The 23,484-nt window shown below is 44.7% G+C and overlaps 2 protein-coding genes across 2 annotated transcripts in view; one reads left to right on the plus strand and one right to left on the minus strand.

Annotated features, from left to right (window-relative positions):
* Positions 1 to 1,785: 1,785 nt before the first annotated feature.
* On the minus strand, positions 1,786 to 22,944 carry LOC119448971 (RAD51-associated protein 1). Its single transcript, XM_049666591.1, has 7 exons — positions 22,881 to 22,944; positions 15,705 to 15,755; positions 14,749 to 14,896; positions 13,531 to 13,631; positions 13,034 to 13,171; positions 11,121 to 11,327; positions 1,786 to 3,500 (listed from the first exon to the last, which is right to left on the minus strand). The coding sequence occupies exons 1-7, from the start codon at positions 22,942 to 22,944 to the stop codon at positions 3,148 to 3,150; spliced, it is 1,062 nt and encodes a 353-aa protein (XP_049522548.1). The 3' UTR covers positions 1,786 to 3,147.
* LOC119450721 (mRNA-capping enzyme) overlaps positions 21,000 to 23,484 on the plus strand; it is a 91,121-nt gene continuing 88,636 nt past the window's right edge. The window contains exon 1 of the mRNA XM_037714242.2: positions 21,000 to 21,048. The gene's annotated coding sequence lies outside the window, so the exon portion shown is untranslated. The remainder of the gene's footprint in view (positions 21,049 to 23,484) is intronic.

Consider the following 23,484-nt stretch of genomic DNA (forward strand, 5'->3'; position numbering starts at 1 on the left):
TTCAAAATTTTGGGACGTCAAGTTGGTGGTGCAGCCCTTTCATGGGTGCAGCCCTTACACGAGTCTATATGGTATGCGCCAACAAGTGGCATAGAACACCTTCAAGAATTTCTTGCCGGCAAGCCAGCGTGTTGAGATGCTTGACGTGTTTTCATTTGGCCACCTCGACAGGCGGCACCGCTACAATTAGTAGCAATTATGTGTGTTCACATGCTCTTATTGCCTTCTGCCTTTAGAAAAGTATACATTGCTTTGAAATTTAGGCAGCCAATGAAGGCAGATGAAGGCACAATAAACAAAGCCACAAGAGCATCTGAAGCTGCAAGCACAAAGATCAGACAAATCCATGTACTAACCAACATTCCCATGGTGGCTGAACGATTGCTGCATCAGAGTTCACTCTAGTGTTATTGTATGAAACTCTATGGATCCATAAATTCGTTCCGAGTCCTTTTATATGAGTGCATGCACCACTTGTGTAGCCCCTTCTGCATTTCTTGAAAAGCATGAGGCAGACTATAGCCACCTGTAAACACATGAATACTCCAGAGAGCACTTCTGAAAACAGTCTGATCTGCAATCTTATATGGGGATATTAAAGAGGAGTATTAAGCTAAGCTGCATTTGCAAACAGGGTTTCTGCAGTAGCGAAACAGGCACACTTAATGAGAATGTGCTTGGTGAGCCAGAAAAGACGCGAGACGAAACATGGAGCATCATCCTGCATAGTTCCTGCACAAACTAGCCATGATGTCAAGGAATTTAATAGTGTCTACTGTGGTCTGGTTAACTGTTTATTGGTAACCACGGACTACATTACATTCTAAAAAAAAGGCTCAACACAGCAAGTTCGAAGAACTTTTTTCTGTGCCAGAACAGCCCAAGTACGAGAGAATACCTTTAAATCTATGGCGTCACACCAACGCACCAGTGCTGAGGTTTCGGCACAAAATTCTAGGGAAGCTTGGCCTTCATATTATAAACAAGTAACCAACATTTTTCTATCCAATGAGTGTGAACGAAGCGTTGAAAGGAAACTTTACCACTCTAATCTTATTTAGCGTTGCTCTTCACTGTTTCTCAAATTACTGATTGGCAACGCTCCGTATGATGCACACAACCTGGCGCTCTAGGCTTCAGGTAAGCATGCCGATCATGGCAAAAAAAAAAAATCAAAAATTAGATTCTGGAGTTTTATGAGCCAAAACCACAATTTCATTATGAGGCATGCCATAGCGGGGTTCTACCCATTAATTTCGACTACCTGGGGTTCTTTAACGTGCACCAAATGCACAGTACATGGGTGCTTTTGCAATTCACCCCAACTGAAATCCGGCCGGCACGGCCGGGATTTGATCCCGCAACATTGTGCTTAGCAGCGTAACACCAAAACCATTATGCCCCCATGACGGGTGCCAATCTTAGCAGAACACCGAGATTTCACAGATTTAAATTAAACATTTCTCTGTTCTTAGTGCTTGTCGTTACTCGAATTGTAAACACTAGTTATTTTTTTTTCCTGCACCAATTGCATGTTTTGCCAACACACTCTTCAAGCAACAGTGTCCCTTGCCTCCTGTGTGCTTTACCTTGGTTGTTCTTTCTTTCCCTTCCCCTTCTTCTATTTCCATTTCTATGTTTATGTCCTCTCCTTCCTGGAATGTAGGCAGGCGTTGCGCCCTTCCTCGCAGCAGCTGCCAGCCTAATCCTTGCTTTCTCCCTCTTTCAATTGTACACATGATTTAAAACCAAACAATAATAATCACAAATGAAGAGTTTCATTGCTTGCAGAAAACAACCACAACTTTACTTGCACTCTAGCATAAAACCTTCATTCTTAATGTGTCTAATATGTAATACGAACAAAGAGAACTGAACAGCTTGGTACTTAGACAAGAACCAACAACATAAGGCTGACAGACATTGATGCCAAGCAAAGCACAGAGGAAATAGACTATGTTTGTAACTAAAATGCCTAAAAACAGTAAATTATGTTTAAATTAGTAAGAATTTTCACATTTCAAAGAAAAATTTAGTCTTCACACGAAAAATCCTATGCTTTTCCTGGCACCACTGTCTCTTGTCATTGTACAGCAAGAAATACTGATATCTGACAGTAAATTCCCGTGGTCAGTCTGGAACAGTCACCCAACAAATCCTCAAAGGCATGCTTATATTTTGCTAATTCAAATCTGCCAGTGGAAAACAAACTGTGCCGTGCTAGATTACCGCAGAAACTTGGCCCGCGCACCCCATGCCAGAAATGGTACGTGCTTTCTAGTGAACCAATGTTTTTACGACTATGAAACGTTATGGTAATTTCGGTGTCCCCACTTCTGCTGTCCATAATGTATGATACGCCAATTGAGCCTCACATCAGCATAAAACATGGCTGTCATGCAGAAGAGCAAAGTGCTGCGCACCAATGTTCACACGACATACTTAATACCGGACATGCTCGTCCCTCAAGGAGAAAAAAAGGTGACATGTTGCAGCCTTGAATTTCCTGCTGGACCTGTGCCCGGGAAATGAAGTAAGCGAGAGCGGCTCTGCTGCCAACACACAACCCAACTCCAGATTGACCAGTCAAATTTGACCGTCAAGACTCACCAGTCAATATACAACATAAAAACATTTACCTCCACGTTCTGGTATGTTCCTCTACTCTACACCCCACATTGTCTCAAGAAAAGTGAGTGGCAGCACAACCCCGTGACTGAAATGGTCTTTGCACTTCAATGACACTCCACGACGGTTCCTACGCGAATATGTTTTGTAACCAAGCACTCTCAGCGGCTACGCAAATGCGCTGGAGTGAATTTGTGCTTCTCAAGCAAATCTTCATCATAGGAATCACCAAGGAACGTTACTGAAATACAATGCATTCTTCAGATGAGGAGCGATGCTGTGCTGCACTCGGTGGAGTTGACGAAGGGCTTCGATTTGAGGCCCATTCGTGAGTGCGGAGGTTAAAAATCTAAAAATAGGGCTGCCTATTCGAAGGTGTCCTCCCCCCTTCATTACACCTGAAGACGTACTCCCCAATTCACTAATCTTAGGAATTTCTGAAGTCATCACAAACGCAGTCCAGAATTCACTGAATCCATCATACCAATGCACGGCTGGTCCAAGGTATGCTTGACAAGCTCACTGCTGCACTTTGACGACACTGTGAAGTGGCTTGCTCACTGAGCGGCGCGACAAGCCAAGCCGAATCCCTGAAGCCGGCAACTGGCCGCTCGAAAACTTGGGCACAGTCATTGGCACATTGCCTTCAGGAGCAGTTCGCTGTGGTAAGGGCCGTGGAGCCGCACTTGGCGAGGATTTTGGCGCTCCCGCAAGGCGAGGTGCCACCCGCGGCACCGGTGGCGATACTGGCGATGAGCTGGCTGATGCACTCGATGCTAGCATCTTGCCACGTATCGTTGCGGGGCCCTTCGTGGCTGCATGGGGTGCGGCTGATGGTGCAGGAGATTTTTTGGCCGCTGTTCTTGCAGCACCTGCACCAGTGTAGGTGAGCCCAGTGTGCACACCGGTAAGTCTAGACACATACAGGTTGTACAAGGCCCTACAGGTCTATTCAATTAATAAGTCATTCATGACATTGGTGCCAAAATAGTTTAAACGAGGCCAGTGTCATCCGCTTGGCTTAACAGCTCGTCAGCTGGCATGTTCATCTGCTTCGCGATGCAGCAACTTCAAGTGATTCCAGGTCGTGTTGGTGTATAAGATTGCTACGGCACTGCATCAAAAAATGATACTTACTCGATCTGAAAGTGTAGGTAACCAAACAAACCAGACAAGAGCTATAAAATACGTCAGTATGTAATGCCTGCAAAGATTTTGAAGACCCGTAGGCTTCTCTGCTTTGTAGAAACATTGTCAAAAAGCTTGTCAGCAATTTGGTGCATAGTGAAAGTTTGAAGATGGACCAGTTGGTTTTCATTTAACATGGCAAACAGTGCAGATGGTGGGAAGAAAATACAACGAGGACAGCGCACCTGTCTCATTTGTATATCCCTTGTCCCCCTGTCTGCACTTTCTACCCTATGCGTAACAACAAATTTTACCAAAGCACGTACAGTCAAAGCTACCTATAACCAACACTGGTTGTAATAATATTTCAGATATAACAATGCATAGCCATAGCATTGCAAACTTTTGTGTGTGTTCTAGGGTAAAATTAAACTGCGATTATGACGCAAGCAAACTACTGCAAGTAACAGCACCAGGTGTGCTGATGACGTTCCGATCATTATAAGCCGTTATCTTCAGCGCCTTATCTATCCGCGTCGAACCATAATGAACCGTGGTCAACTGTACTCCGGCAGCGGCTGCGTATGACGTGGGGATAACTTGTAGTTATCCATCAGTTATCAATTTGAACACAAACAGTTAGCACATAGGTACAAAGTGGCACGTATAATGTCATTAGCAGCAGTGGCAGTAAGTTTTCACAAGACCGATGTACGCCCAGGGAAGTAGAGTACATAGGTAGGTGTGGGGCTTGCTGGCTGTTCGGCATTTGCCGAACAGAAAGCATCAGCAGTGGCCATTGGGAAGACAGGTCTTCAATGTTGCAGATAGCAGTTATTGTGAAGTGTGTTTTGGAGCAGATGCTGTAGCAAGAAAAAATGACAATTTGTAGCAGCTGCCCTTCGTTTAATAGCAGGTTGCCAAAACAAGATATACAGAAGAAAACAGCAGTGTTTCTTCCATTTGTTAGATACATACAAACAAAAATTTAGATATTGACTAGAATGAGTAAATGCTGGCTTGGCATTAGAGATGTGCTAAAAATGACAACAGGAATGCACTACAGTTACCAGCAGCCAAACGGTCACGCACCAAGACAACACCACACAGAAAACATGAAACAAACTGATTTGCAAAACTCTTCCATGCTGACAGGACTTGAAAATATTGCTTTCAGTCAGTAGTAGAGAAGTTATAATTTCACAGCACAAAAGATCATATAAGATTACAGCACTTTCCTGTCATAAAAGAAAAGATTTATCTTTTATAACCACAACACACATAATGCTGTATAGCACATAAAAGGTTGTAGTTTTGCCAGAAAACCGAAGCACTGATTGCAATAGCAAAGTACTATTACACAGCTACATGAAGTAAGGTTTGTAGTATGCTTCACTTACTACATTCGCTTACTAATTAAATTAACAAGCATGGTGTCATGTATGCACAGGCAAACATGAACAGATCTCACTCGATGACCCCGAACATTTGCTGCCACAACGCTGGCACGACGAAAAGCACACATAAGGGAGCGAACAATTCTGCTGCTGCTTGCTTCAAAGTGTCTCTAAAACTTGAAAGTACGCAGCCTCCATCCCTAGGTGCTTGGGAAGACACTGCACTTGCAGCCACCAGCCGTCTCGACACACCAGAGATTATCTCCAAGATAGCATGCGGGTAGTGTACACGCTCAGCCGCGCAGACTGCCATGCACAGCCACGAACGGGCTAGCAGAGGAGGCGCGTGCTCACCTGCCCCCTATAGTCGGTGACCACATAAGAATTAAAAGGTTATATGCATGCTGTCCAACTCAAACAGAATTGGCATAGATGCGCCAGCCAATTATGTTCGTTTATTTACCTGATGTGAAGCTGTTTTGCATGCTTAAAACAACTTTTTTTTCTCCGTGCAGATCACTCTTTGTGTCTAGGACAAATTTTATGGGTGATCCTGATAACAAAGCTCAGCCAAAGGTAACAGCTTGAAACAACTAGTTTTTTATTCTCCAATTAGCCTAGCATTTACATTAGAAGTCATTAAGCTTTGAGTGGGCTCCAGCTGGCTCAGTTCCCTTTCAGAGGTGAAGGGCAGGTGCACTGCGTTTTTGTAAGTGGAGCTTGTTTGTAATTCTTAGGCTGTCACCGACTATTGACCCTTGCAATGTTAACAAACAGAGCTCCCAAAAGACTTCTGGTTAAGCCCCCTAGAATGACACAAGTTATAATAGCCTACAAATATATAGAAAAGAAAAGTGTACAATCATTGCATTCTACCGGTGCTAACATACGGGGCAGAAACTTGGAGGTTAACAAAGAAGCTCGAGAACAATTAAGGACCGCACAAAGTCTTCGGAAAAAGACGCGAGAAGAAGCCTCGGAACAAAGAGGGGTTCAGAGAAAGACAAACCCCAAGCAAAGAGGAGACCCTCATACCAACTCAAACGGAAGGATGGTGGCCCAGACCGATGGGCAGATAGGACCAAGGGACAGACAAAAGAAGACGTTTCTGTGTTGATGCATTGAATATAGTTAATCGTCTCCTTCGTTACCAAAGATTTCTCGTGTCACTTCCATCACAAAAGTGTATTCTACAACATACCACAGCGTTCCTTATAGAGTAAAATCACTGTGATACGAATCTCGTGGGGTCGCGTGAAATATTCAAATCATCAAAACATACACAAAATCAAGAAAAAATGAATTTATTTTTGGCAAAAAAATTCATCAAGTGGAACACTGTTGATACGTCCCTTGCTGCTGGTTTTCCCGGCTGCTACGTCGCATTCTCGCAATCCCGACCGAAATCCCGCTGACTTCCACATAAAGTTCCCCTTCATATGTCGCCAATCTGTAATGTTCCTGCATCTTACATTGCGTTTGAATGGGGTGGTCACGTAAATTAAACGTGCTTGTTAATTTAGTAAGCTAATGTTTACAAGTTTATACGGCCAGTAAAACTACTATCCTTACTTCGTACAGCTGTCTACTAATTTGGTATTGCAATCGTTGCTTCACCTTTCGGGCAAAACTGCGACTTTTCTTTTTTTTTTGTGGCCCCTTGAAAAACGTATTAACAGGGTTCTACTAACCGTGTGCATTTTCTTTTTGCCCAAATCATCAACAATCGCCTTCTGAAAGGCGTAAAAGTGTGTGCACGTGATCTCATGAATGTTTTCGCACGCCACTGAATGCTTGAGCACGTCGAGTGCAGGGAGCATTTTGGCCGTCAGGGATGCTGCCGCAGTCGTCGTTGCTGCAGCGGTCATCGTCTTCTTTCTCACTGGTCAAAGCATCAGCTAGGCTGGGATGTGGTCCAGTCTGCTCGACATGGGGACCAATGAGAGATTGCGCAGCCGTGTGACATAGCCGGTTAATGAGCAACTATGGATCCCGCCCAGATCCCACTGTGCCGGCTTGTCTGAGCCAGTCGCTCCGCTGACTTGGCCACCACTGCCGCCGCTGTTGCTCACGCGTTCGTATGATTCGCATTGGCGCAGTAATGCATTCGGAACAGCCAATTTTTTTCTTATTGTGAGCAATGTATTTTGACCGGGGAACGTTAAGAATTCGTATCACACCGAAATTCGTACCAGCCATGATCCTATCACCAGGGTTTTGCTGTATTTTAACACAGCAAGAACATGTTCCTTTAGTACAGTTAAACCTGGATATAACGAAATTGAAAAACTCCCGAAAAACTTCGTTATAAAGAGGATTTCGTTATATGCAGGTTCGGCACGAAAATTCGAAAAAGAAACGCTTACTGTATTTACTCGATCTAAAGCGCCCTCGATTGTGACACGTTCCCGTTTTCCGTTTTCGTCGAAGCACTCATCCTTGGAATGTCACACCAGGTGCTGGATGCGTGGACGCGTGTCGTTTCGCACAAGCGCGAGGCATCGGAAACGAAGAGCGAGCGTCACGATTGCGTCGTAGCGTCGTACAGTGTTACAGTAGAACCCCGCAGTTACATTCCCGGGCGCTGCGTTTTCCCGGCTGTTACGTCGTTTTCGGCCGGTCCCGGCACAGCTCCCATGGAACCCAATGCATTGGTAACCCCGCTGTTGCGTCGCAACTGTGGGACCGTTCCCGCATCATACGTTGCGAACTGCCACCCCGCGCCGGCCCGAGCGGCCATTTTATTTTGACTTTTCATGTCGCTGGGCTTGACGATGGCATTGGCCGCCCAAAGTGCCAGGGGGCGACAACTATGACGTATTTTCGGTTTCCGCCAGCAAAAGTATGGCCCTTGAGATCCGTATTTGCTATCTAAAGATGGTGTCTATGACGCGCTGTGGCCCTGAAATTGGTTTTGGCTCATAGATGTTCCGTATAAAGTCCAAGGGCGATAACGCAGTCGCCGCGCGCCGTATGCTGTATATGCGAGGGGAGCTGACGACCGCGTCTAAATCTCGCGCGCAGAAGAAAGAAAAGCAGGGAGGAAGCGTGCCTTCTTCCGTTGCGCTCAAGGCACAGGCGAGGGAGCGAGGGGGGAGGGATAGCGGGCGGCGTTGTACTGTACTCTGGCATCAACTGCGTACTGTGCGGCGGCGCGTGGGCCGTATCTTGAAAGCGATCTGCGTTGGGGCAGAGTCTAAGCAGTGTAGGTGTGTCGGTGGCTCGTAGCTTTGCGCGTGCTGTGTGGTCTCGGCGCTCAGTTTGCGTTGAAGCGATAGACAACAGCACAAAGGTCCCGTCCTTCGCTCGCTTCTACAGCGGCGCTTCCACACACCGCCAGCGTTTGACAGCGCGTGTCCGCGCTCATCGAGTGTGATGTGTCACAGCATCTGCCAGCGCGTCGGCAACATCAATTGGAAAATGAGAGTGCTGGCTTGGCGGGCTAGGCCAGCTGCAGCAAGCGGCAGGATCAGGTTTGAATGAAGGGAGGGGAAAAGGTCACGCCCGCGGCGGCAAGATCGCCGGATCGAGGGATGCAGGCCCACCTCACACACGCTCGCACGCACGCACACGTATGCTAGCTTCGCATTCCGTCGCGGCGGAGAAGGCGCTTCCGGTTGCTGCTCGCGCAAAAATGACAAAATTTGGGGCGAAATCTCTAAGTTGTCAGCGGGGAAAATTCGTTATTTCGAGGGGGTCTCCCGCTGCCACTTTGTTACGTAGAGGTCTCAAATACATGTGCTTCTATGGAGTAACGGCGGGGAATATAAAAACTTTTGTTGAATTCCAATGGCGGAGTCGGAGCAAGTTTTTCTGCTCGGTTCGGAGCAAGTTTGTTCCAATGACAGAGTGAGGGCGGGGGTAAAGTGTTCCAATGAGAGAGTCGGAGTGGATTCAGAGCGGGAGTCACTCCATGGAGCAGGAAAAGATGCTCCGCCAAAATCGGCGGAGTGGACCGGAACTCTGCGTGACGCATTTCCTTTGCCACGTTTGTCTGCCGGGGGGCGCCGCCGGTTGCGACTCGCGAGTTGTGGTGGTAATGGCGGACGACATGAACGGCTCGGCTAGTTCGGCAAAGCGTGCGGCATTGGTTCTGCTACTCGATAGCGACAGCTCCGAGTTAGAAAGCTCAAGTTCCGACACGAGTGATTTCTCGAATAGTGACAGCGACGCTGAAACTGCCGCGGAATTTGACAGGATCTTCCGCATTCTCCCGAAGAGGTCCAAACTTGTCGGCTAGACACCTATCATGTTTGTCCGCATCCTGTGTGCTCACCATTGTAAACAAAAGCTGCTGCACGCTTGGCGAGATATCCATTCCACAATTTTAAGCAGCAGGTGAACGGCGCTGAACAGACAAGTGACCGGTGCGGCGGTGCTGGGAGCAAACAACACGCATAGTATGCTGCGTAAATCGGCGCCCGAAGGATAGAACTTCCGCTTCCGCCTGGCTCCGGCGGCGCAGGTTGTGTTCCACTCGCGGATTTGGAGGCGTTGCTCTACGCCAGATTCGAGTGCTCGCTCGCGGAGCCCGTTGGCTGCTCCGGCTCCGCCATTGGAATTCAACATTTGTTATATCCAGGAATTCGTTATATGGAGGTTCGTTATAAGCAGGTTTAACTGTATACCATGCGACTCAATGCTTCTTTTTCTTTGACTAACTTTACTGTCAAAAATTCATGGCCGAAAGGTTTCTGGGGTTGTGAACACACTGCTGCCACAACTCAGATAAAAGGGTCTATAGCAGGCGCTTGTTCATGATACCAGGCACTGATACCATGGTGGCCTGACAGTGACATGACAATGTATCGGGAAGCGTTGCGCATACACACGGACAAACACAGAAAAAAAGAAACAAACGGATAGAGCGCAAACTATCAACTGGTTTTATTTGTGTAGAAGCCGCAATATATAGGCAGCTTTAACACGTGCCACAAAAAGGAAAGGGAAAAATGGGAGAGGGAGGGGGGGTGGTGGGGTGTTGCAAGTCAAGCCCACCTCAAATCAACAGAAGCCGCGCAGAAAATTATTTTCCGCGTGATACAAGTAACCTGAAGTGTCACTTACGCAAGCATTGCCTTTTTTCTTGATATGCAGGAGTAATAACAAAACAGCCCGTGAGCTTTTAGAAGCTTTTTATATAAAAGAAAAAAGCGTAAGTGACACTTCGGCTACCTTGTACCACGCGGAAAATAATTTTCTGCGCAGCTTCTGTTGATTTGAGGTGGGCTTGATTTGCAACACCCCCCCACCCCTCTCCCTCTCCCATTTTCCCCCTTCCTTTTTATGGCAAGTGTTAAAGCTGCCTATATATTGCGGCTTCTACACAAATAAAATCAGTTGATAGTTTGCGCTCTATCCATTTACGTCTCTTTTTTCCTGTGTTTGTCCATGCATATGCGCAACTGCTTCGGGATACAGCTATGCACCAACTCGCCCAGCAAGAAGTTCTTCTAAACGACATGACTATGACGACCTGACATCAGCATAATGAAATGGACAGACACAGCAAACCCAGTTTTGAGCTTTTAACTGCTGTCGCAGTAAAATATATGAAAGAGTAGCTGTGTAGATGGCAGATTAGTATCTCTAGTGGTACATTCACGTGGTCGCCTTTCGAGTGCTCCAGAGCACTCTGCCGGTGCGCTCTACACTCAGGTGCTCGAAATCGAGCACTCAAAATACGTTTGCCTAGTTCATTCAGAGTGCTGCACTTCAGCTCAAAGGCGCTCTGACCTTCAAGCTGGGAGCGCGATTCAGAAAAAAATTCTGGTCACACAGCTTTGGTAGCAGCCGAACATTCAGCTAAGGCAGGTTCTCTCTGGCTCCACTCTTAAGAGGACTCCGCATCACAGCAAACAGAGTCAAGCGCGCGGTCGAAACCAGTCAAATGTGCCATAAACCACCAGTGCAGACATGAAAATAACAAAGAAAAGGAAAGAGAAAACATGGCTGTGCACCACTCACCTGCCGCCTTCTTGGGAGCAGCTGGAGGCTTTTTGGCCACAGGTTCCTTGCGGGAACGTGAGGCCTTGACCTTCGAAGGGGCAAACTCCCCGTCGTCATCACTGCCACTGTCTCCTCCATAGTCTTCATCCGAGGCATCGTCGTCCTCCTCCTCCTCCTCAGAGCTCTCTTCTTTCTCCGGCTGATAGTCTTCTTCCTCCTTGGCCTCTGCAGTTCAGGGCACAGGGCAACTGAGAAAGCGCTGACCGATCTCGCACAGACATTGAATTTACCACTATGAACAGTGGGTGGCAGACAAACGGCTCACGGAGCAATCCAAACACGAATGCCAAAAAAAAAAAAAGCAAGATAACGTTTCTGTGATGGGTGTCATCTACAGGTGCTGTTCATTTACCCCAACAATGATCAGTGAATCGCTTGACACACTATGTACAGTCAAGTCCGCTTATAATGACCCCAAATGCAATCCCCTATCGATGACCTACTAGTTACAACAGCCAAGTTTCAATCGCCCTAAAAATTCAAGACTCTACCTGTCAAAATTATTCCAGATATAACAACCGCTGAATGATTTTTTTTTCTCTGCGAAATTGTTTACTTCTTTTTTTCATTCGTTACTTGTGGGTAAACCTCATGTGTTTTCTTTTTTGTCTTTTTGTGTGACCACATTATGTGTACTTTGTTTCCATTGATCTTGATCAGATTTGTCAATAGGCTTTCCACTATCTTGCATTTTGTTTTCTGCGTTACTGCGTTTTATGTCTTTTTAGTTACCAGCTGCTTTTTACCCGTGACAACTTGGTTATCATTTCTGTGTGTTTTGTGTTTCTATTTATTTTTCTTATGACCCAATGGGACCCTTAAGGGTTAAACCATGATGATGGTGAAGGAAGTTAACTGTAGTTTTAATTGAAATTTAAAATTAAGAAGGAAAAATTTAACGAAAGTGAATGAAAAGATAGCTTGCTGGGGGTGGCAGCCACACCCACATGCTCTGCATTATGCGTGCAATGCTATTTAATGCACGCCATATGAGTGTATTTCCCTGTTCACGTTGCGTCTGTACAACTAGATGCTATGACCATGTTGCTGAAATCTCGGAGGATTCAGTATCGGCGCACTGGTGCTGCTTTCCACTACCGCGTGGCATCACTACCGTATCAGCAATGCCTGATGCCAGCATACCTCATTAAATCAAGCAAGCTAGGTGACAATTTATCACTGCCCGGTTTCAAAGGGGATGCCAATAAATCATGATCATCATCATCAATGCAACTAATTTGTCTTTAGCTTTGCTGGAGACACTATGTCAAGATGATTTAAAGAAATCTGGCCAATAGCCATCTTGTTTACTAGTGCTTACAATGTGCAGGAAAAATGTGGTGGGTATATGAAAAAGATGAAGAAGAACTTAAGCACGAGCTCTCTGCTACCATGTGCTGGAATACTAAAGTACTTGACTAAGACGTTTATGACAGCACCGCCTAGCAACCTGGCAGCTTTACTTGCTGTCGTGTGCCTTGAGGCGAGGAAGCAAGGGCTGAGGCAGCCAGTAGACAACGAACACCCCAAGCTCCCCCCCCCCCCCCCAATTTATTCTCAGACACACTTATATACACACGTTAACACATAGGATACAACGTCCGTGATTGAAACATTGCCAGTGAGAATGTGCACACGTGTCACAGTGCATGCTGTGTGACGCCACACTCACTAGTATGTTCAAGCAGGATTGGAGAGCGCGTAAAAGTTCTAAGGACTGACAATAAAAACAGATCATGAGAGGAAAAAAAAAAAAAAATTATGCTATGCTTGGTCTTTTATGTTATGCTATGCTATGCCCAGCCTTGGTAGCGTTTCCACACAATCTGGCAGAAGGCTGCTTTGGCTTTTGGCATAGGGGGACAGCTTACCTGCTAGCACTGAAGGCTTGCTGGTTTCTGGGCCTGGCTCGGAATGCACGACCACCTCACCAGCTAGCTCGAGGTTGTCCGGAAACGTGGCTATACCATTTTGCTCGACGATACTGTCCGCAGGTTTATGTTCAGGACCTGCACAGGTGAGGTTATAGCAATGACCATAAGGCCATCATGCCAGTACAGTTGCCGATATACTTTTTAGACAGTGGAGCAAATTGCAAAAAGACAGTAGGTCACATTCCTCACAGTCTAAAATTTAGACTATAGAAAATGGTCTTCTAGTGTTTACAGGTAAACAACAGAACAGAAAAGGATTACATGGGAATGTCATAAGGAAATCTGCATGCATAGTATAGAGCTATCTGACATAGTACATGGTTAACTAGAGATAACTTAAAAAATCTTCTGGTTGCGTGGTAAAACTATACAGGCTGCTGCAACTACTGAACAGCTCCACACTTAAGCGATTCACAATGATGTGAAACACCAACCAGTCTCCAGGCACTGTCCTTCCGAGGCCTGTGCATTCTGTGAGAGACGCAGTGCCACTTCCAGGTCTCGCTGGAACAGCTTGTCATCCAGGGATGCCCTCCTGCATCGAAGGGAGCCAGGTTTTATTTTTGTGAATTTGGAACGAAAGTCGAAGACAGTGATGAATGGGCATGGCAATGTGACGAGGAAGGCTCAGCCATGCAGCACTAATAGCACTGCAGTGCTATGGCAATTCTTAAAGTGCGAGACATTGAACATTGATGTTATTACGATCGCTGTTAAAAGGCCCCCAACTGCAACAAACACTTGGACTGCATAAATAGCCTAGTTTCAGATAGCGCAGACAAAAAGCAACTTCAGTTCAAAATTTCACGTTTAAAAATGTGATACGAATGGATGTGTCACGAAAAGCTCATGAAAATATGTTTTTCACACGAAAACAATACCAACATTAACATTTGTTGGAAGTGACAAACATTCCAGAATATACGACTCCTTGGCATGACCTCTGAGATGAAGCAGTCCCCACGGCGGGCAAGAATGTCTCCGAGGAACCATGCGATGCCCGAGGCCATATTACCATCCCTGTAGCTTTCCTAAATTGCTTCTATATATAAACTAATTTATAAACAATTCAGCAAAACTGAAATTTTGTTGCAGTTGCCCTTTAGGACATTGGGCTGGGCAGCTGATCATTGTGCACTATCACCATTTACTGTCCGAATTAATGTCGTTATCTTTCATACCAACTTTACTTACAGTGCATACTGTAGAAAACTAATCAAAACAGCAGCACTGAACCTCATGGCTAATTGGTCTGACATAGTGAAGCATGGAGCTGGAATTGTGTTTTTCTCACCGGCTTCTTCAGTAATGAAAACAAGGTTCACAAGCTCTTACACAGGGGGCACTGAAAACCGTTTCTATTGTACTAGCTTAGCAGCAGGTGAAATGCTGCTTTGACTGTTTTTTTTTTTTAATAGCTAGACAAATGGCAGTCATTGCGAGCAAGAACTGCAAAGTCTGATTTCTGGAAGATACTTCTCTTAACTGTACAATCATATACATGGTCAAAATCTGCACGTTGTACAGGTAGTGCAGAATACTTGGAAGGTATGCTCCTGTGAAATGAAGGGAGACTTGCGACATTTGCAGAGCAATTTCCGCACTCCACCCCTGTTGAAATCTGGTGAAACCACAACAAGCGCATAACCCACCCTGCCTTCTGCTTCTCATTGACAGCACTGGAACTTGTGCTGCCTACGCTATCAGGCTTGGTTTTCTTCTCAGCCTTCTTGGGCGCTTCCTTGACAGCAGGCTTGGGACGCTTAGACGGCGGTGCTTCAGCTGGCTTGAAGTCGTCATCTGCGTTTCAGAGCAAGGATAAAGTGTAACACGATGCTACTGGTGTCCATTTCTAGCGGGCAAACATGTTGATTCCAACAGTGCTCTCAAGCAAGGGGAAGTTGGCATACAGTAGAATGCAGCAGAAAGCTGCTAAGGAAACCTGTTCTCAAGCACTTCGTGCAACCTTGGCATCAGAGAAACCAGACGGCAGCAGAAGAGATTCTACATTTCACTGCCTTTACAAATGTAGACTCTGCGACTGAGCTTTGAAAAGCGTTTCAGGTGCGGGAACAAAACTTACTGCTCAGCAATCAGTTTGGAAAACACTTTGCCATTTTAGAGATTTGCATGATAGAAAACCCTTAACTGACCCCCAATGCGCAATACTACAAGCAAAACCGAGATGTTTATCTTTCAGCATTTTTCTCTAACACCCATCTCCCCGTATTGATGTATATTTCCCAAACAGGTGTACCATATTTTTCCACGTATAACCCTCGATTACAACAGCCCAAAAAGAAAAAGACAGATCCGCACGTATAACCCGCAGAAATATCTGCATACAACAATGCTAAAATCCTTGCAAAATATCTCCATTTGCGGATGCACAACTCATCCACATTGTATCTCACTCCGGGGCCTTCCATTATAACATCTCTCAGTGTCCCTTGTTGGCTGGAGATGTTAAGTCTCATTAATCAACCAACGTATCAATGAACGATGGAAGAGAATTAAGTGCTGGTGAACAAGCAGAAAACAACACCCACTTCCGAAGATCCACAAACTTTTACATAGGGGGCTCGAGAAAGCAAGCAAACTCCCTTACCTTCATCACTACCATAGTCCAGCTTTGCAGTAGTTGACAGACTTGTGGGCCCTAACAAACAAAAGAAATATACAAAAAGCTGTGGGATTAAGCCAGCAGGTGAGCTTTGCTGTGCAATACTGAGGCCACTGAATATGACTGCCCACCCCCCTGTCGTAGATTAGAAAGAAGCTTTACGTTTAAAGCCCTGCCGCCAAATACGTGGAACTGGAGAAATCATTTTTCTCAGCATTCACTGCACCGAATTTCATGGGGTTTGTTGTATTTAAAGGAAAATGTTAAAACCAAGTGACCCTAGAAAGCAGATTTCTTACTTCGGCTATCAATTTATTTTGAATTGTCAAACATTGCAAAATGAGATGAAGAAAGTCGTCCCAAGCTTTCAACTCAAACTCAATAACTAATAATGATGTCATTATTCTGTAAAATGCACCTATACAGACATCTAATTTGGACAAAATTGAAGTATTGAAGTAGCGAGTTGGATTGGACTAGTTGTTGCATACATTAACTTAAAGGTAAAATTATTATGATGTATTATATGCATGCCTCTGTAATATGCCACTGATTTGTGAGTATGAATTTTGCAAAACCCTTTGCAAATATTGTAACGTCACGTAGGTCATAAATTCATATATCATGTTAGTCTACTTCATATGCTTTATCAGATGCAATTTACAGAACTGCAATATCTCTTTTTTTTTTTTTTTTGCAGCGTTACAGACTTGTAAACTTTGTGCTTCAACTTCTTTGAAATTTACCAATTTTCAACAATCTTTGTAAAAAGTATGAGGCTCTAAATTAAAATTCTGCTTCTACAGTTGATATAGAATTTGACTTGCACTCTCAACTGCAAGAAATTTAATTAAAATAATCCCAGTCTCGTGAAAGCATTTCTGCATTTTACATGCATTTGAATAGGGGAATCGCACTTAGTCCCAAGCAAAACCTTCCTCTAAAATTATGTCATTGCATGGTCAGCACTGCCCGTTCTACCGCACTGACCTGCTCCTGCACTGTTCTTCAAAAGGCATTCAGGGTATTCGCAAGATGCCCTAGAATCCCCCCTCGGCACAATAATTCCTCCGAGTGTAGAAGGATCCGTCACCTCCTGAAACTCGGCTTGTCGAAGCTGACTACTATGGCTGCATGAGTGTCTCAATTTTGGTCACCATGGTTATCCTACCAATGGAAAATAGCTCCTCGCGTAAAGTGTGCTTGAAATTGCTAACAGTGTTTTTGTTGAGCAGACTGTAATGACAAACTGTGCAGTAAAGAAAAATAAAATGTGATCAGAAATCTTTCTCAAAAAGAGGCACAGTGCAAGAAAACAGACTTTTAATGCAGCGGCTATATTTCAGTAAATTTTAAAAGCTGAAGTTCACAGAGAGAAAGCAAGGAGAGGAAATGCAGGGGGGGGGTCAACCTGACTAGCATCAGGTTTACTACTCTAAACTGGAGAACAGAGATAAAAAAGAGGGAGTGAGTGAACACTGCGTGCATGTGGGAGGATGCACAGGGGCACTATAAATACTGTTTCATGAAATGCAGATATCTCAATGAGATACCTTGCTGTGGTGCGTTTTGTGCATGATGCGTACCTGTGACATGCACTGTGCATATTCTCAGTGAACCCCCGTTATCCTTTCAACATCCAGGTATGATCCATTCGTCCACGTCTTGTCGTAACATCAAAGGGCATCCTACAGCATGTATTTTGCAAATATCAAGTAGCCGCTGTCTTACTGATGTTCATTCTACTTTACAATTACTCTTCATGAATGTTACATACTGAGGTCGCAGAGATGTACACGCTACGTCATATCAGTTGGCTGCATTTTAAGTTTGCTTGAACATTTATCTAAGATACTGTATTGGTTGGGGGGGGTTGGAATTACCATTCTTTCCGGTGTATAAGACGCAGTTTTTTTCTCAATTTTTCGTCGGTGCGTCTTATAGAACGGTGCCACTTATGTATGTTATTTTTTTTTTTCCCGGGAAAACTGCCATCAAAATCGGATTCGATGTTATGGCCACGCGAAGCGCGCTGGTTGACGTAATTGCTACATGTTCTGTGTGCGCTATCGAGGTGCCGGGTTCTTCTCGTGATCCGAGTTCCTGAGCGCCGTGTGAGAAGGACGGAGCAGCAATGCAAGCAGCGGCAGGCCGACCGCGAGTCGGCCGACCCCGAATTCATGCATCTGCAGATCGCTGTCAAGATACGGCGGGCGCCGCTGCGCAAACTACGCAGTTGCTACCAGAGTACAAACCCTCCCTCCCGCGCTGCCTTCCCGTTTTCTTCCCTTGTGCGCGATTCGGCTCACCGTCGGACGCTTTCACTCGCACATACAGCGTATGGCACGCGGGGACGATGTTATCGCCCTTGGACTTTATACGAAACATCGTGGCAACCACGACAGTAGAAATGCGCCTGGAGCGGAAATGTATGGCACAAATACGCTTGCGCGTGACCCACGTTCACGGAAAGAAATGTCACGTTTTTTTTTTTTTTAATTGCTTACCGAACGAAGAGGTACGTCTTATACACAGGTGCGACTTATATACGTTTTTTCTGGAAAAGCTGCCGGTTTGAGGGGGGTGCGTCTTATACAAAGGTGCGACTCATAGACGAGAAAATACGGTAAGTTTTGTAGTAAAATTTTTATGCCATTAGATCTTTAAAAATGCTAAATTTCCCTAGCTTTATTTTGCATGAACTGCCATTCATATTAAATATGGTACTTAAATTTTGCAGAACTAAAAGGTGGAACCATAGGCTCAGGTTAGAAAGCGAAGGCTTGTCGAAAGTTTTCAGAGAATTTTCATACCGAAACGTGGTAGCCCATGGCTATGATGTTGCACTGCTGATCACATGACATCTAATCTATGATGTAACAACATGACAAAATACTTTTTTTTTTAACTACACATGAACAGTTGCCCCTCCCCCCATTGGCCATTTATTAGTTTCCTTATGACAGAATTATGCTTTCTCATTTGTTCAAATTATATTTTGAAACTATCATGTCTGCATCTAGTATGCATAAATCTACTGTGCCCATTTCCTGATACAATTTCATTTTAAAGCTTTCGTTAGTTTAATGTGCTCAGTCTGCCAGATGAGATGTCCAGGAGATTGAGTATACGCTGAGCTTCCTTGTCGCAGGCATGTTTACTAATGTGTGCACGCGGTGTATCTGATTTTGCTGTGTGGGTGTTCTGCCACACAGCGTCTTCTGCAAACATTATACTGAATTTGTCCTTGATAGTACATCTGCTGTGGCACTTGCAAGTATGGCTTACTAGCACGACCTGAAATATATCCACTAGATGTTCTATAATCCTCTGCATGCCTAAAGTGAACATCTATTAGTGGTCACATATGTCCACCTGCAATATCTTTACAATGTTACAGCAACATGATCTGGATAGGACTTTGAGTATACATGGTATGTATTTGTAGCAGTGTTTGGATAAATCTATATGTCTACAGGATGTGTGCAATGACTAAATCATGTTCTATGGACATCTATGGAAGATAAAAGGTTACCTGGGATTAATTCATTATATCCATCGGGAGTAGCATGCTAGTTATGCTACGGGGCAAACCTCCCCAGTGTTCATTAAAGGGCTCTCTCTCTCTGGTTTCTTAGAGGAAATATCGTTTGGAAACCAATGCCTTAGATTGTCCCAGAAGGGCCATAATCATGCAACGGTGCAGCTATTTTTCTAGTTATTTTTGTTTACTAGGAAACTTATTACTCGGGTGATTATATTAATTTTCGTCTTTAACTGTGCCATACTAAAAATTGTAGACAGCCTAGAATTATATTGTGCGTGGTGTGAGAATCATTATATTCCTGAATTTACACATCAACATAGACGATCAGTATGGCTGATTGCACACGAATGAATCGGCTTCTTCAGCATTCTTCCATATGTGAGAAAAACTCTGCTCATTCATTATATCTTTGGCCGTTCAATGCCTTACTAACAACATTGAGAATCTTGCTGACAAACTTAATGTAGCACGAGCCAACAGAACTGCGGCGTAACATACGTAAGTACGACTTGCGAAACATAAGTTTGTTTTGTTTGTACACACTATATGCGTGAAATTGTGCACGAGATCAAAAACCGTTCACGGCCACATAACTTGAGAAATCGAACATCGCGTCGTTGCCTCAATAAATCCGTAAAACAATACGTCGTTCACGATGTCATTAAGAGTTGTAACCAACATCAAATGGCGAATAGCTGGAGGTAAGACTGGCGACCTTTCAGTGAGTTTCGATTGCTCAAGTCAACGCTTGAGGCACAGAACACACACATGCTTTACGGGCTCTTAAGTGAGAAAGATAGCGATAACCTAAACAGTACCTACGCATTTGACGCGTGAAACAAACAAAAATATGCACCAGTCATCATTTCTTAAGAGCAGTAACTTCTTTGCTAGCTTCCGTTCACATAGCTCACCACGGAAGTGTCGACATGCATATGCATACACACCTTGACGACCTCCGTCCTTCCGCCATGCCTCTATTTTGCACAAGTTTTCCCACGAATTCAACACACGGAAGCAGAGTTGGCGTCAAGCCTAAGAGAATGAGTCGAAGTGCCAAAGAAATTGAACAATCATATCCGAAGTTCAGACGCGGCCTGCAAAGTTGGCGCGCGATTATGCGCGGTTCTTTAAAGAACACGTGACAATCACCAGCCAAGCCAAGTCAAGCGCGGCAAACGAGAAGTTCTTGTTTCATTTCAGATGACGTCGCATCGTCGCACAACACTCGAACCAATTATAGGCAATTGTTTCACAGGTCGAGCTTGACAAGACAGTGACTAGAACAGACATTTTAGAGGAATTAATGTACCATATAGCAACTTGGTTCCCGAAATTACCCCTGCAGTATAACTGCAGACAACCAGCTGGTACCGAGTTAAAACTATCAAAATAAATAATTAACGGCTTGTTGCTAAATTTAACTTACTCAGAAATACACCCGATGCATTCCAATACGGAAGAGGCAGAGATAAGTGCGAGTTTGAGTTGTGTTGTTTTTCTTGAGTAATGTTTCTGATGTGAATAAGCACATTTCGCGGCAACTTAACACGCAAAACGCTATGAGTTCCAAAACCGAAACACAAAGCACTAAAATATGTTATTTCATTTTTTCCCATTATTAATCAAAATAAAATAGTTCTCAGGCGGAATATTTTAAGAAAACGTTGTTGTGCTTGGTTGTATATTATAAAAGTTTTATTTAGTGAACCGGATGCACTCTCAAACGCAGCGTTCTCAGTGATCCTTCTGTGCGCACACCGGAGGACAACGCAGCCGAACGTGAGTGCAGAACGCTTGTTTTTCTCATTTAAAACGACCACTGTACCGCTGATTATTTTCGGCAATGATTCGGGAAAGTTCGTTGCTCGAGGTCGTCCAATCATCTTAGCAATGTCGACTTTACGAGCATCGGAACGCACTGCGGAAAACTAGGGCACCTCGTCGTAGTAGCACGTCTTGACAACTCGACTTTCTGTTGGTCGGCAAGTCTTGCTTTTTCCGAGTGTAGCTCAAGTTTGAAACATGGATAGCAGTAATCGTTTCTGGTTGCTTGAAAACTTGCCCGTTGTGTTCTTAGCGTAATCCAAATCGGCCACGCAGTAGTCGTGAAGTAGCGTCCGCGTTTCCCTGTAGAGCCTTTATGCTGCGAACGCGAAACCGATTCCCACCGCGTCTACGTTGATCGGTATAAACTCCCGTACAGCTCGGCTCGAATTCGTGATCCATTCATGCACGTTGGTGTTGGGTGTCAGTCAGGTACAAAGTGCTCGTGAGTCTCCTCAGTTGCTTGCGTCAATAAGGTTCAGACCCATCTCGTTGCCGGCCTGATTGATTTGATGCATGCCCAGTTTTGAATGCATCGCGGAGTGTTCTTGACTGGCGCCCATGGAATCTGGCGAACGCTTCGAATGGAAGCACGAGCTCGTTTTGTGTTGTGGACTTGGGCGCGGCAAAATCGTGCAGTCAGACAAGGGTGGTCACTCAAAGCGGGAGAAACGATGCTTCGGATCGTAGCCGTCGTGTTTCTTACTCGATTGTAGCCGAGAACCGAATCGATAGAACGCCAGTGCGCGAGCGTTGGTTTTGTTATTGTTGGCAACAGCTGTAAATTGCCAAGTCCGCGCCAAACAACCTCCACGCAGATTTTGCTGAACCGCGACCCCCCCCCCCCCCCCCCCCCCCCCATCTTGCGATTTACGAAAGTAACACGCGTGCTCGGATCGCTAATGTAAACCAGAAATCACGTCACGAGAGCCACTGCGTGTCATGGTGTTACGTAATCGAGGTTGCGGCGCCGTGTTTGTAGCGAAGTGCTTTCTTCGAAGTAGTTGTCATCGTCGCCTTTGTTAACAGGTGAAACACGTGTACATTGTTGTGGTTTGGCTCGTTCTATCTGTCATTCCGTTTTTGCTGCCGCTGTAGTGATCATACAGTGCGGCATTTTGCAGTGCGCGGAGATCGAGAGATTGTCCATTGGGCAGGTTTATGATGGCAATAAAGTGGGGTTTTGCCGGCCTCGTAAATAGGGGGAATGATTTATTCTTGGCGTTGCCTGTTTTTAATGCAAATACGGATTAAATAGTGTGCACCTGCCTGTGTCATCTGCTTGCTTCGTGGTGAATTTTGTTTAGCCAAATGTTGGCGCTGACTAATTTTTAAAAAATTTCTTTATAAAAATGAGGTGTGTTAAATTTGGGAGCATGTGATTTTTCTTTGCCTCCTTTGAACATCCCATCTGGTTGCATTTGGAATGTGTGCACATACAAGAACGGTACAAAGCTGTATAATTACAAACATGTCACTGAATACCTTACATAATATATTAAAGCACTGCATTGTAGATAGAATGAAGCCTTGTGCAAATGACTTTCCTTTTTTTCTGAACCACCACAGTTTCAGTTGAATGCTTGTCTTAAAAGGCTGCATAGTGTTGTAAGCTAATTGCTGTGCCTAATATGAATGTCGAGGCAGCTCAGCACTTTGACATCATGAGCTTACATGATGTTCCACATAAGTATGCCTTCAACCATTTATTCTCTATTTAGCACATTTTTTTATTGTTCTCCTGATTTGCTGCTTCTGTTCATGCATATGCTGGTTGTGACCCTCACCCATTGGTTCTGTCAAATCGTAGGCAGAGATGGCGATAGGACAGAACCAATGACAGATCGCCATCTTCCCCTTGGCGATGTTTGCAGTGATTTTTATCACTGCAAAGATGAAACACTTTCATGGTATGATTGGTAATAGCAGGCTTTCAAAATGACCTTTTGTTTCTCAATCATTGTGGCCAAAGAAAGATTTTGAATTGATTCCTTTTTTGCAGTGGAATCGTGAAACCATGTTTTCAGAAGAGGCTGTGATGTAGGCAACCTCTAAGCAGTGGCAATTGCCAAAGCTCCTCTTCGTTGTCTGCCAGAATCGCAGTTTTTGTTTCACAGTCGATTGAGAAAGGTCTTCGCATACATTAAGCACGATTTCAGTGTGGTTACTTCCTTAATTGCTTGCAGTTCTGCAGAACAAGCTTGCCATGTAAAATAGTTGTAAAAATTTCTATAGAATGCTGTGTAAATGGTGCTGCATTTTAGATTTTAGTATCACATGGGAGTATGTGCAAGGCGACATGTTGAGCCGTGTAAAAGACTTGCGAAATCTTGGGAAATAGTTCACCTTCAACTTATCAGCACCTTGCTTAAAGCTGAATGATGACCCTTT

This window comes from Dermacentor silvarum, chromosome 4 (genome assembly GCF_013339745.2).
Source record: "Dermacentor silvarum isolate Dsil-2018 chromosome 4, BIME_Dsil_1.4, whole genome shotgun sequence".
In the NCBI taxonomy this organism is placed as follows: Eukaryota; Metazoa; Arthropoda; class Arachnida; order Ixodida; family Ixodidae; genus Dermacentor; species Dermacentor silvarum.

Coding starts and splice junctions, on each gene's coding strand:
- LOC119448971 (XM_049666591.1), bottom strand. CDS start 22,944: ATGGCGATCTGTCATTGGTTCTGTCCTATCGCCATCTCTGCCTACGAT. Junction 13,172..13,530: donor AGGACAGTGCCTGGAGACTG/GTTGGTGTTTCA, acceptor TCACCTGTGCAG/GTCCTGAACATAAACCTGCG. Junction 3,501..11,120: donor TGCTCCCAAGAAGGCGGCAG/GTGAGTGGTGCA, acceptor ACACTGGTGCAG/GTGCTGCAAGAACAGCGGCC.